Source organism: Haemaphysalis longicornis, unplaced genomic scaffold, assembly GCF_048455015.1.
Source record: "Haemaphysalis longicornis isolate Haplotype H1 unplaced genomic scaffold, Haemaphysalis longicornis Haplotype H1 scaffold_4, whole genome shotgun sequence".
In the NCBI taxonomy this organism is placed as follows: domain Eukaryota; kingdom Metazoa; phylum Arthropoda; class Arachnida; order Ixodida; family Ixodidae; genus Haemaphysalis; species Haemaphysalis longicornis.
In genome coordinates, this window is record NW_027526361.1 from 22,204,691 (window position 1) to 22,216,672 (window position 11,982).

An 11,982-nucleotide genomic window follows, 5' to 3' on the forward strand; every position below is an offset into this window, starting at 1 on the left:
GACCAATGACCATGCACACGCGTCGCATATTTAGACGAGGGATTGACCAGAACTGGCAGCACTCCAATACCATACTACTGTCATGACCAGTAAACACATACATAAACGTGGTACATATGACCCACACCCACATTCGTTTTTCTTTTACTTAGGGCATACCGTATACGCCTCGAGGATCATCACATCCGAATTGCTGTATATCAACCGCTGTCGCTGAAGGGTCGATCACATTAGGCTGATCATCCCTGAAAATCTTTCCTCCATCCCGCTATGAATATTGCTTAATGAGTGACTTAGCTAGTTATTGACGAACTTTATTTCTAGATGATATATCTCAAACAAACCGATATTGCTATTGGTACCGTAACAAACGCCTCTTGGTGACTTGTTATTCAATAAACCTACTAACATTTGTAATTATGGCATGGTTAATGGATTGAATGGTGGATGGATTTTGAGTGCGAATGCACTTCTTAAGCGAGCCTGAATCGTCCGCCGCCGTAGTCCGCATAGCAACAGCTGCGGGTGCGCGCGCTCCTCGTCTTCCCTAGCAACGGGGGGAGATGGGCGCGCGCTACCTGGCCGCTGACATGGCACATACCCACGTGGGGGATTGGCCAGGAATCGGGCGTGAGAAGGGCTAATGCACCCGCTTAAAAGAGTACTGACACGAAATTTCAAAGCTGAGATCCGCCCTAGCAATCAAGTACAACGACAACACAAATAGGTGTCTGTGAATAAATGCATCTTTCTTTCTTTGTAGTTGTGTGTGTGTGTGTGTGTGATCTCTCTTTCGCGAACATTACCGAACCGCGCAAATTCAACTCGTGCATTCGCACTTTCACATTCTTCCCCTCGGGGAAATGCGGGGAATTTTTTTTTCTTTACTGACTGACTGACTGACTGACCTTCTCATTAACTGATGCTTTGTGATTATAACAAGCACAAAATTCGTCCTCCTCGTCACAGTACACAGTAGTCGCTGGGCCCACCGTTCTGAGACTGTAGCAGCCGGTGAATAGACAGAAAAGGTCCAGTTGGGCTCGTGCCTCCACGGCAGCGGGCAGGCCGGTCTCCTCCCCCGCGCGCAGTCACGGGCACCGTCAACCGGGAAAAAGGCCGGTGGGCCGGGGGAAACGATAATTAATGGACAAGATAGGGCCAGAAAGAAGGTAAACTGCGAATATCGATTCGTGTTTGCGCGGGAACGGGGATACGGGCGGCCCGAGTCGCCCGGCGGCGCTGGCGGCGCTGCCGTCCCGCTAGCGCGCGGCCCGCGCCCCACACGCCGCTCAGGCCGGCGCGGCACGCGCTCAGAGACGCGAGTCGCGCGCTTGGAGCCGGTGCGCTCGGTTTGGAAGGAGCCAGTGCGCGCGCGCGCCCAGCGGGAGCGTCGGCCTCGAAAACAGAGGAGCCAGCGCGCAGGATAACGCGGGCCACGCGCACGCCACCCACATGTCGGCTGCCACGGGTGCGCTGCACTGCCTCTTGTTGGCTGCTCTGGAGGCCGGTGAGTGTGCGGCTCTTGACCCCCGCGGACGGGGGAAAGAGGACAGCCCCGTTCCTCCTACGGGACACCCGCACCTGAGGGGCATATTCGGTGGGCTTGCAGCGTTAGTACGCCAGTCTGGTCATGCAACGTGTTCTCGTTGGGAACGTTGTCCCTTCAAAGTCTGAACAAAGGGGGAAGCCTGTTTGGGCCAGAAAGTTTTTTTTTGGCTACTTGAGTACGAGTTTCTTACCTTGCTGCAATATCTTCACTCTCTTTCTTCCTTTTTTTTTTTTTGTTCCTGTATGAAATTACTAACTTTCGATTCTCCTTTTTTCTCGCCGTCCGACCCTGTGAATTCGCACGTACGCATGGGTTTATTCGAACATTAAACGTTTAGTAAACAAATTCCTCTGTGCGCTTCCAACAGCAGAGCAAGCCTGTTCACGAAGCAGAACAGAGTTTAGTCTGGCGGTGGGAGTTAAAAACTCGGCCCAGCAAGACTCACGCAAAGAGGAGCGGCCCAAAAAGACCATCGATCGCTTTTCCGATGAATTTACAAAGTAGCGTCCTGCTTCCGCAAGTGATTAAGTTTATGCTCTCAGTGAACCGCCAAAACAATCGAAGATGCTTATCATGGAAACAATAAGCGGGATTGTTCGTTCGATCAGTACACCAAAAACGAATCGCCGCGGTGTTTTAGCAAATTGAGTTTAATGATCCAGGATTCCTCTAGATAAACACGGCGAGTATTGAAAAAAAAAAAAAAAAAAAAAAAAAACTTCAAGCATGACTGATAATACTCTAGAAGTCACGTAATCACTCCAATCATCGCAAAAAAAATACATCACCAAAGTTTTATGCCTTTGTTTCGTCTGCTGAAACAGTCTGTAGGCGTCGAGTGATGTCATTAGGACATAAAGAAAGCATTCCATTCAAAGAAACACAAAATGTCATTTGTGTCATTTATTTGCCACGTCCGGATTTTCCCGCTACAAGCACACATTTTAGCGAAGGGAAGTTTGACATCCACCTCAATGCTGCCGTAAGGCTACACATTTATTCGAGGACGCTTCATCACCGTTACAACTGCTCCCAAAGTTGCCCCTTTCCTGAATGTCCCTGGACCTAGGGAGATATACGGATCACGGGAAGGTACTGGGTCGCTTAAAGGGGCACTGACACAAAAATTTTGCATCTTGTTTTTTTTGTTGCGATAAGTAGCTAGTGACCTACTTATAACCTGTAGAAACCTCATTTGCTTCAGCGTGCGACGGTTGTTTAATTAGAGGAATTTTCAATGCGGCCAGTCGCAGTTTCGGTTTCAGCGAGTGCCGCGAAACGATGGATTTTGTGGATTTTGTGTGAACAAAGCTGACCACGTGACCGTCGGAGGGATATCACAGAGCAGAGCCGCCGTAGCACTGTCGAATCCGCATCGACGGCAGTTTCTGCGAATGCCCCCACGTACTGATCTCGTGAGGCGCTTAATTAAAAAGCGACCGTGGATGTGACGCAGGCGCTGCGAGTGCAAATGCTACCGCGGCTAAATAACAACGCGCGACGCTCGAGACGGTGGGTGGCAAGACGCGCGCTGGGAGCAGCCGGCCGGTCTGCCTACAGGTCCGCCTACAGATGTGTTCGGCTCAGCACTGCGGCGTATCTTCGAGTGCCGCTCTCGTAAGAGGTGCAGATGACAATTTTTAATGCAACCCGCCATCGCATCATTAACTCCTTTCTCATGTAAGCCACCATGGTCGGGACTTGGGGACAATTTCGTGCAGCGGTAACAAGCTATCACTCGAGCTACCTGCGCCGGCCTGGGCCATGCACTTCGCGGCCGTGGCCGCCGCCTGCGCAGCGACCGTGCGGCTAGCTCAGTGAGCTTTTCGTGCCTCCGGCGCGTTTTCGCGTCCAATGTAAATCAAAAGTAATAGAAACAGAGTGCCTGGAATCGCTGTAGAACTTTGGTCGCTACAAGCTGCCCGATGAGCTGACGAATTCACGGCGCCGCCGCCGCCGCCAACGATCGGGTCGTTCGTTCTCGAGAGCAGAAGCTCCGCCCTCCGGCCCTCCGATTGGAGCGGCGAGCCGGGTGAGCCGGCGAAAAGCGCCGGCAGTGCGGAAGCGGCAAACACAAACTCGTGACGTGTTTGGATGTTGTTTATTTACAATTGCGCGTGGTCCTCTGCTGGCTGCTCGGTTGCGTTTCGCACACTTCAAAATTGATTTTAAATATGTTCTAGGCTGTATTCGCCGTTGATATTTTGCAGATGATGTATATGTGTTCCCACCAATCTATCTCCGAAGTTATCTCGCCTTCAAAATTTTGTGTCAGTGCCCCTTTAAAATTACTCATCAGTTTTTCACTGCGCAGTTGCTCATGCAGGATTGGTATATACTTGTATAGAATGGACTAGCCTTTAGGAATAGGGAGGAAGGGGGGGGGGGTGGGGCAGGGATTAGCTCAACGCCACAAGTCTTGGCTTCGCTTTGAGGAAGTGCTCCTATCGGCGGGATGGATCACAGATGAGGCTTTCGCTCTATATACTTGCTAGCATGCTTGCAACTATATATTTTGGAACAGTACTTGCCTAAATAATATTATAAAAACCAACTAAATTATTCTGGTGCATTATTTTAAATCCTGAGGGCAAAACACTGTGGCCACAGGCGACACGGGGAATAGCGGTTTACGCAAAGGAGGTGGATTAAATGGCAAATTGTTACTTCCGAAAATTAAGTAAAGAGTAAATGACAAAAATGAAACACTGAAATCGTACAACTGAAAAAGCCGCTCCACTAAAAAAAAACGAATAAAAAGGCTTTAATGAAACGGCAGCGCAGTAGCGAGCTTCTCTTGCTGCCCTAGAGGGCAATAAAAAAGGGTAAATCCCACGCGCACGGACGCACTGAGAGACACACGAACACTAACACAGATACGAACGCACGCGCACAAACTCATACGCTAAAACACACGCGCACAAACATGGCACAAGCCTTATGCCGCCTCTCCCGAGCAAGATCTGAAAAAAAGAAAACTATTGCGATGCTCTGAAGTATTATCCCAGCCCTTTTGTCTCCAACAGGTTTGTAAAGATTATGTTTCGGAAGTTTTGAGATGTTACTGGTCGATGTTGAAATCGCAGTTACCGACAAGCGTCTTACCGACTGTACGCATAACGTTTACACATTGTGGCCCATAGCGCAGTCACGGACAAAGGGCACCAAGGCCCCTCCTGTAGACTGTGGCGGCCGCAGCGGCCGCCGAGTACAATGGTCCACGAACAAGTTTGAAGTACGCGTCAGCACAGCGCGGCGCAGTAACGCCTTCACGGAAAGGCAAATACGTGAAGCCCGTGTTTGATGTCTTTCGCAAACACTGCAAGTGTGAAAGAGAAAGGAGAACAGTAGCCGCGTCGAGTCGTACGCACGGTTTGATTTCGTCATACGCTACGTAGCATTTGGAAGGTTGAAGGGGGATCACTCGCGTATAATAATTGATAGTTTTTTGGACCGTCTGTCTGTATTGATAGTTGGGGCTGTGCCTGGATGACGACACCCAGCGATCTTTCAGGGGGAGGGGGGGAGGGGGGGAGGGGGAGGGGGAGGGGGAATAAGCTGTATGGTCGGCTAACCCGTAGTGCTCAGGTAGCCCTTGAGGCACAACGTTGGGAAGCATGTCAACAGGTTAAGGGAGCAGGGACTGTATTTGTTCACGTGTAAATTAAACCGTATATACAGGCACCGCCAGCGAATCGGCGAGAATTTGTTTACGTTTGTTGAAATCATGAAAAACCTGGGGCGTGTTTCCAGTGCATCAGACTTCCCTAGAGAGCCGGAAGCTGTGATTTAAGGTGGGTATGTGTACAATAGAAGGCTGAAATAGTGGATTCGGATACACTATTACCAAAGCCCAGGCTGGTTCCGTCAGGATGTAACCGGCCGCGGTAACTCAGTGGCTATGGCGTTGTGATGCCGAGGTCGTGGACGCGGGTTAGATTCCCGCCCGCGGCGGCCGCTTTTCTGATGTAGGCGAAAAGCAAAAACGCCGATGTGTTCGAGATTTCGGCGCGCGTTAAAGATCCCCAGGTGGTCAAAATTAATCCGGAGCCCTCCACTACGGCGTGCCTCATCGCCTGCGTTGTGTCGGCGCGTTTATAAACCCTGCAATCATCATCCTTCAGGATTTAATGCAGCGCAAAACATAACGCAGCAAGTTCTGTTGTCGTGGAACTTGCCGTGTGAGAGTGGCTGTAGTAGTGGTGCACGCCGGCAGCATTCTTGTGCCGAAAGCAGATCGTTCAGGTGCGTATAATTACAGCAGCCGGTCTAGATTGGCTCTAAGGTGAAATATATTAGAGCCAGCGCTGGTAGTTTTAATCTAATCGTGATGCCCCTTAGGATTGAAACAATAACGTCGTTTATAATTTCCTGGGAACGAGCACGTATTGCATGGCTGTGACGGCCACAGCTTATGGGCCAAACATAATCGTCGTCTAATGCAATATCAAAAGTGTGTGGATGGTGCTTTTTTAATTCCAGTAAGCTTACATTAAACAGTATCGGGCTTAAAATGCCGCCCTGCGGCACCCCACACGCTATAACGAGAGGTTTGATTTCCTTGTCATTTGTGGGCGTATAGACCGAAGCATCGACAAGGAATGGATATCCACGCATACACGCGAGCTCCAAGGCGTATCGATTTTATTGTTCATCGTATTGTACAAAGCGCCACGAAGTGAAAGATTGCTCTTATGTCAATAAACATGGCTATTGCGATGTGACGCAGTGCTGTACCGTTATGAATTCTGCTCCGAGACCCCATTTAACCAAACATCTGCGGAACATACGCGTACTGATCTGTCAACTTCGGGTCTGTAACGAACAAGGACCACTTTCAGCATTAGTTACTCCGCAAAACTCAACAATGGTATAGGCCTCATAAGAATAAATGACCGTTGACATCTTGCCAGGCTTGAATACAGGCAAAAGGCGAGCGCGTATCCAACCTGGCTCCAGGCGACCATTTTTCTAGGTGCAGTTCTGCGTGTTTTGAAAAACTGTTAGCTCTGTGGCAAACTACGATGCAGCTGCATTGTTAAGGCCACCCGTTCCGGGAAGAGCCCTTGTTGACAAGGGCAGTCGGCAGTCCGGCTACACTTAAATTTCATTCGCTTAAGTGTTTCCGTTCAGTGAGGTTGTCCCAAGTAGCCACACACGTATACACCATAATGGACTCACGACCACGCTCATCTGTCAGAATAAATCACACGGGAATAGTAATGTAAACCGAAAAGTTAGACACAAGAAGTTTGTACTAGTCATTAGGGATTAATGAAAGGCTGAATGCTCTTGGAACCCAATATGCGATATGACTATACGCTGGTAACGAACCATAAAGGAGCCTTTTTCGAATTCGTGAGATAGAGGCCGAGTCGATAGTTACTTTGCCTGCAATTTCTAACAGCGGAGCTGTTCTACAAGCCGTAAGTTCGCCGTTGCATAGAAAAATACCAAGAAAATGCCGAGTGCCGGTGAGCGCGTTCCTCGCCGCCACCGCACGCGCAGTATCTTTAGCAATAAAAGAAAAACAGGCAAAAATCTCAAAGAGGGACAAAATGCCGAGCGCTCGTGATTCCCCGGCTGGCGCAGTGACTTTATCAAAAACAAAAAAAGAAAATCCAGCGCTGTCGTCAAGTGCTACCGCGCATGCAAAAAAAAGAGAGAAAAACTCCAGAGCTAATTTTAAAGATAAAAAGACAACCGGCTTGGGAGAGGTCACCGAGGCCGCCGCATTCCCTAGAAGCCATTATGGATAATTGGAGACATGGCTACGAGTGTGCTAATCCTTCCCGAGACGGCTTGCTGATCCCGGCACCGCTGCCTCGAGTCGATGACGAAGAGCTGGTGGGAGTCCACATTTCGAAAGATGACTTTGCATCCACCCCTCACCACGAAGAAGACGGCGGCCTCTTCCATGCATATGACGACTATTAATAGCACCACAACTATGAAAATAAGCCATGATACTGAAGCTTAACTATGTGTCTGGCAATTCTCACCTACAACAGCTTCGCCGTTCAAGTCTTGCACGTGGGTGGAAATTTCCCTGATTTTTTGGGGAGCTTGTTATGTGTCTCCAACATCATTCTAAAATATTATGGACTTCTTCATTGTTTCTCAGCACGATCCAGTGACTTGTTCTAGTTCTACAGATGACACAGACAGGGCAAGGGAAATTGGCCCTTGACGCAGCCAAAAGATTATGGGTAAGGACAGTGGAAGGGCATTATTTTTTTTAGAGTTCCCGTGTGGGCAAGAACCAAGTGTTTTATTCTGCTTAAAGTTTTATTCCCTTGGGTGTGACAGTTGGAAAAAAGCTATCGTGCTAAAATTGATGGGTTTATTTTATTACTGCGAAATACACCGTTTTTCGGCGAAAAAAATGGAAAGTTTTTTTTTCAGAGCTTGTGTGCCCTCACCGCTTTCGCTCAAGACGAAATAACATGATACATTATACGAAATTTTAAATTGTGTTACGGGTTAGCCTGAAGGCGAATAATTTGGAGCGCTTGCAGCTACCGGCGTGATATATCTCCGCTCAGTTACGTAGCAAATGGAGACAAAGACGTAAAAAGAAAAAAGAAAAGATGGGAAGAGAACAAGACAGACACAGTTAGAAAGAGCGTGGTTTCGGAGAAAAATATAACTCTAATGCGTTGAAGAAAAGCTTCCGCTCATTCTATCACGTTTGGCTTAGCCCACAGTGAAGCAAGTACATTGGGGAAATGTATTAGGGGCGAAGCCCCTTAGGGACTGGGACTGTTGGTGTCTCCTGTCGTCGTCGTCGTCGTCGTAATCACCGTTAATCTGGTTTCGTTCGTACGATACTCGCCTCGCGCTGGAACGTAACGCGTGCTAAAAAAAACACCGGGAAACTCGTTTACGCATCGCGCTGAAGCGATTCGTAACGCGTACTAAAAAAAAAAAACAGTGGCTTAGCTCGGCTATACCAGGATATACGTAGCGTGAGATAAGGTTCAGCTGGTTATTATTAGCTTTTCTGGTTGTCTAGGATTAGCTTGATTATCATGCTTACGGCTGCTTCAATGACACACACACGGTATACGCATTATGTGACACATGTGTATTTATCAAGCGGCTCCGGCGCAGCGTCAACAATCACCCCAGAGCTAAGCTGGTTCCACAGGCGCACGCCGGTGTTGCTGCGACGCACGAGCCATCGGTTTCACACCCAGCCACTACTCTCATGACCATAAAGTGGACCGGGGCGCCACGTGTGGAACGGAGGTTGGGGAAGACGCTGGGCGCGTGGGGTGTGTGAGAGACGCCGGGCAGCGAGCAACGTTCTGTGCGCTGTGAGACGTCACTGCTCCTCGCGAATGCGCAGCACGGCTCTCCTGGAGCCACGCGAAACTGCTCAACCTCGGCCAGTGTAGCTCACGCTACAAAACACCGGGACACTCGTTTACGCCTCGCGCTAGAGAGTTTCGTGCTTCGAAGACAAGATACTTTTACAGAAAAGCTATATACCTCTACCCCCCAACGGTTTCATCTCCATTGGCAAAAACGCCAAGGCGTCAAGAATAAACTTACACACTGCATGCTTCGCCCCTCCCCAGGTTTCACGCTAGATGACCCGGGATTTTTCTTTAAAACCATGTCTGATTTGTCCTAGTTGAACTTAAAGTACATAAACAACCTATTCAGTGCACTATCCTAAAATAAGAATACCTAAAGCATTGTTTACCGTCTCAAAGTATTAGTGTAACAATCAAGTGAACCGTTCAATTTGTGTCGTGCTTCTGTTTTGTTTTTTATTAATTATCCATAGTTGGGTCGGTAAATGTAGGACCCATGACTTAAGCATTACGTATTCTGCCTCGCGGGGAGATGGAGGGGAGTTACGTTTCGGGACCTTCTTCATTTTAAAGTGTGTGTCTCTGTTAAAATAATTAAATTTTCCTTCACTTTCGAAGTACTGACACCATCACCTCCAATACTTGTAGCCCGTCGGAGGTCACGCATACAGACCAAACGTTGAAATGCATAATGGAGGATGAATGGTCACGAAGTGTCATTTCAAGGAATGCGCTATGAATGACCGTGCTTCTTGGAAAATCTACGATTCCTGCTCGAAATTCTAGCCTCACACTTGTCAGAATAGTATAATGCACAAAGAAATAAGTATTCAGTAAAATTTGTGAAAAATGTCTGTGTTACTTATTGCCCTTCAATATTCCATAGAAGGGGTGCTGATAACCTTAGATAGCTTATCTTAAGATAGGAAGATTACCACGTGTTTGATGGATTTTATACAAAAGCGTGACATTTTAAAGCATGCCTATGTTACTCGTAAATGTCACCTAGCGTTTTTTTTTTGGCCATGCTCCTGCAACGCTGATGGGATCAAGCGAAATCGACCGGTTATATATAGCACAAAAGTTTACATATAAATATCTGTAGAACATAAATTCGCAATAAATAATCCGTGCTTGAAGGTCCTAGGGAAAACCTATGTCGTAAAACAGCAAGTTAAACTTTATATACAAACACTTATAAGCTTTAGGGCAACAGTTGTAATTTTTTTGCTACAGAGGTGCTTTTTTTCGGCGTGTGTGTATAGCCATGAAAGCCTGGCCTTGTGTCCGCCAGTGTGTATACGTCGACGGTATAGTCGTATTGTGCAGCTAAGCACGGATTATTAAAAGAGCAAAGCTTCCCCCTGGTAGAAAATTTGTAGGTCGAACTCACGCCCCTTGATCCTGAGGGGGAAGCTTAGCCCGCTTCCTGCAAATCTCCCTCTCTCTCTCTCTCTCTCCCTCCCTCCCTCCCTCCCTCCCTCCCTCCCTCCCTCCCTCCCTCCCCTCTCTCCCCTCCCCTCCCCTCCTCTCTCTCTCTCTCTCTCTCTCTCTCTCTCTCTCTCTCTCTCTCTCTCTCTCTCTCTCTCTCTCTCTCTCTCCCTCTCTCTCTCTCTCTCTCTCTCTCTCTCTCTCTTGCGATGAAGCATGTCTATGGATAGTTTCTGAAAACTTCTGTGTTTCTGAAAACTTCTGTGTCCACGGATGGAATCGCGCCGACAAAGAATGTTGAATCTTGCGGCAAAGCCAACATTGCGGTAATTTACTCTGTAGCTCTCAATCTCGTGCAGGTACCAACCACCGCGGTGGCTCAGTGGCTAAGGCATTGTGCTGCCGAGCACGAGGACGCGGGCTCGGTTCCTGTCCGCGGCGGCCGCTTCTGTGATGGAGGCGAAAAGCAAGAACGCCCGTGTGTGCGAGATTGCGGCGCACGTTAAAGATCCCCAGGTGGTCAAAATTAATCCGGAGCCCTCCACTACGGCGCGCCTCATCGCCTGCGTTGCGTCGGCGTGTTAAACCGTACAATTCATCGTGTAGGACCTTGAAAAAAATCACACTGAAATTGCCCGCTAGAACGACGCTATCGTTATGCAAAGTTTAATTAACTTTAGCTATTTAGTTCACAGGATACTTGTACATGCCACAAATATACCGTCTTCTGTCAATAGATGGCCACCTTTGCAGGGAGTAGGACTAAAGAAAACGGCGATAACTCTTGTTTAATCTAAAGTATCTCCATATAAATTATATGATTATTTAGTAGGGCGAGTTTATTTACTTTTCACAATTACGAAGTTCAAAGCGAAGTTGTAATTATTCTGTAATTGTCGTCTGCTATCAATGCATGGGCACGTGCTGGAGGGTAACGGACATTCTCAGGCCTGTCCGCCACAATAAACCTGTAGTTCTTCCAAGTTTCATTCAGCTAGTTAACTACGATGTATGCTCAATTGCGAATTCCAAACAAGCGTGTTGTGTTTCATGCATTCCTTTGACTGCGCCCAGCTTCGCTGGTCATCCTTCTCCAAGGAATGGAAGGGCACTTAATGTTTTAGTGCGCAAACGAATTCGTCTCGCTGATAACAAATGACCGCTGTGCGTTTCGTACTCACGATTTGTGCCTCGTTTTAGGGCCTGTAAGTGTAGAGGAAGATTTATCACGTATTGCCAACTTCAGCCTAATTAGAAATCGAAACTCGAGCGATGTCACTGTTGCTCCAGACCCAGCCCACGCACACCGTACCCTTGACACATGTCCACAGGGCGCGTTGACCAAAATGGAAACGTCAATGACCCACTCGTAGGTGTAGAGGGTGATCTGCCTCAGGCCACTAATGGTGTATTGAGCGATGACACGTGTCCACGCTCCGTTTTCCCTGTCTCATTTTAAAGGTACAACTGTAGGACGTGCCCTGTCCCTGTCTCTGTCCCCGTAGGATCGTCATAATCACACAGCCATATGCCAATGGCTATGAAGTCAATGAACTCTATCGTCTATATTGTCGTAACGCTGGCCACACCTCTTTACGCTCTGTCCTTACCTTCCACTTCTTTTACTGTTTTCATCTTTTTTTTTCCATTATTTCCCTTCACCACGTGTAGGATCGC

At 48.1% G+C, this 11,982-nt stretch overlaps 1 protein-coding gene across 1 annotated transcript in view; it reads left to right on the forward strand.

Annotated features, from left to right (window-relative positions):
• Nucleotides 1-1,291: 1,291 nt before the first annotated feature.
• The window catches only part of LOC144178368 (uncharacterized), a 120,562-nt gene continuing 109,871 nt past the window's right edge, over nt 1,292-11,982 (forward strand). Inside the window, exon 1 of the mRNA XM_077706150.1 lies at nt 1,292-1,510. Coding sequence (XP_077562276.1) covers nt 1,456-1,510 — 55 coding nt within the window. The 5' untranslated portion in view covers nt 1,292-1,455. The remainder of the gene's footprint in view (nt 1,511-11,982) is intronic.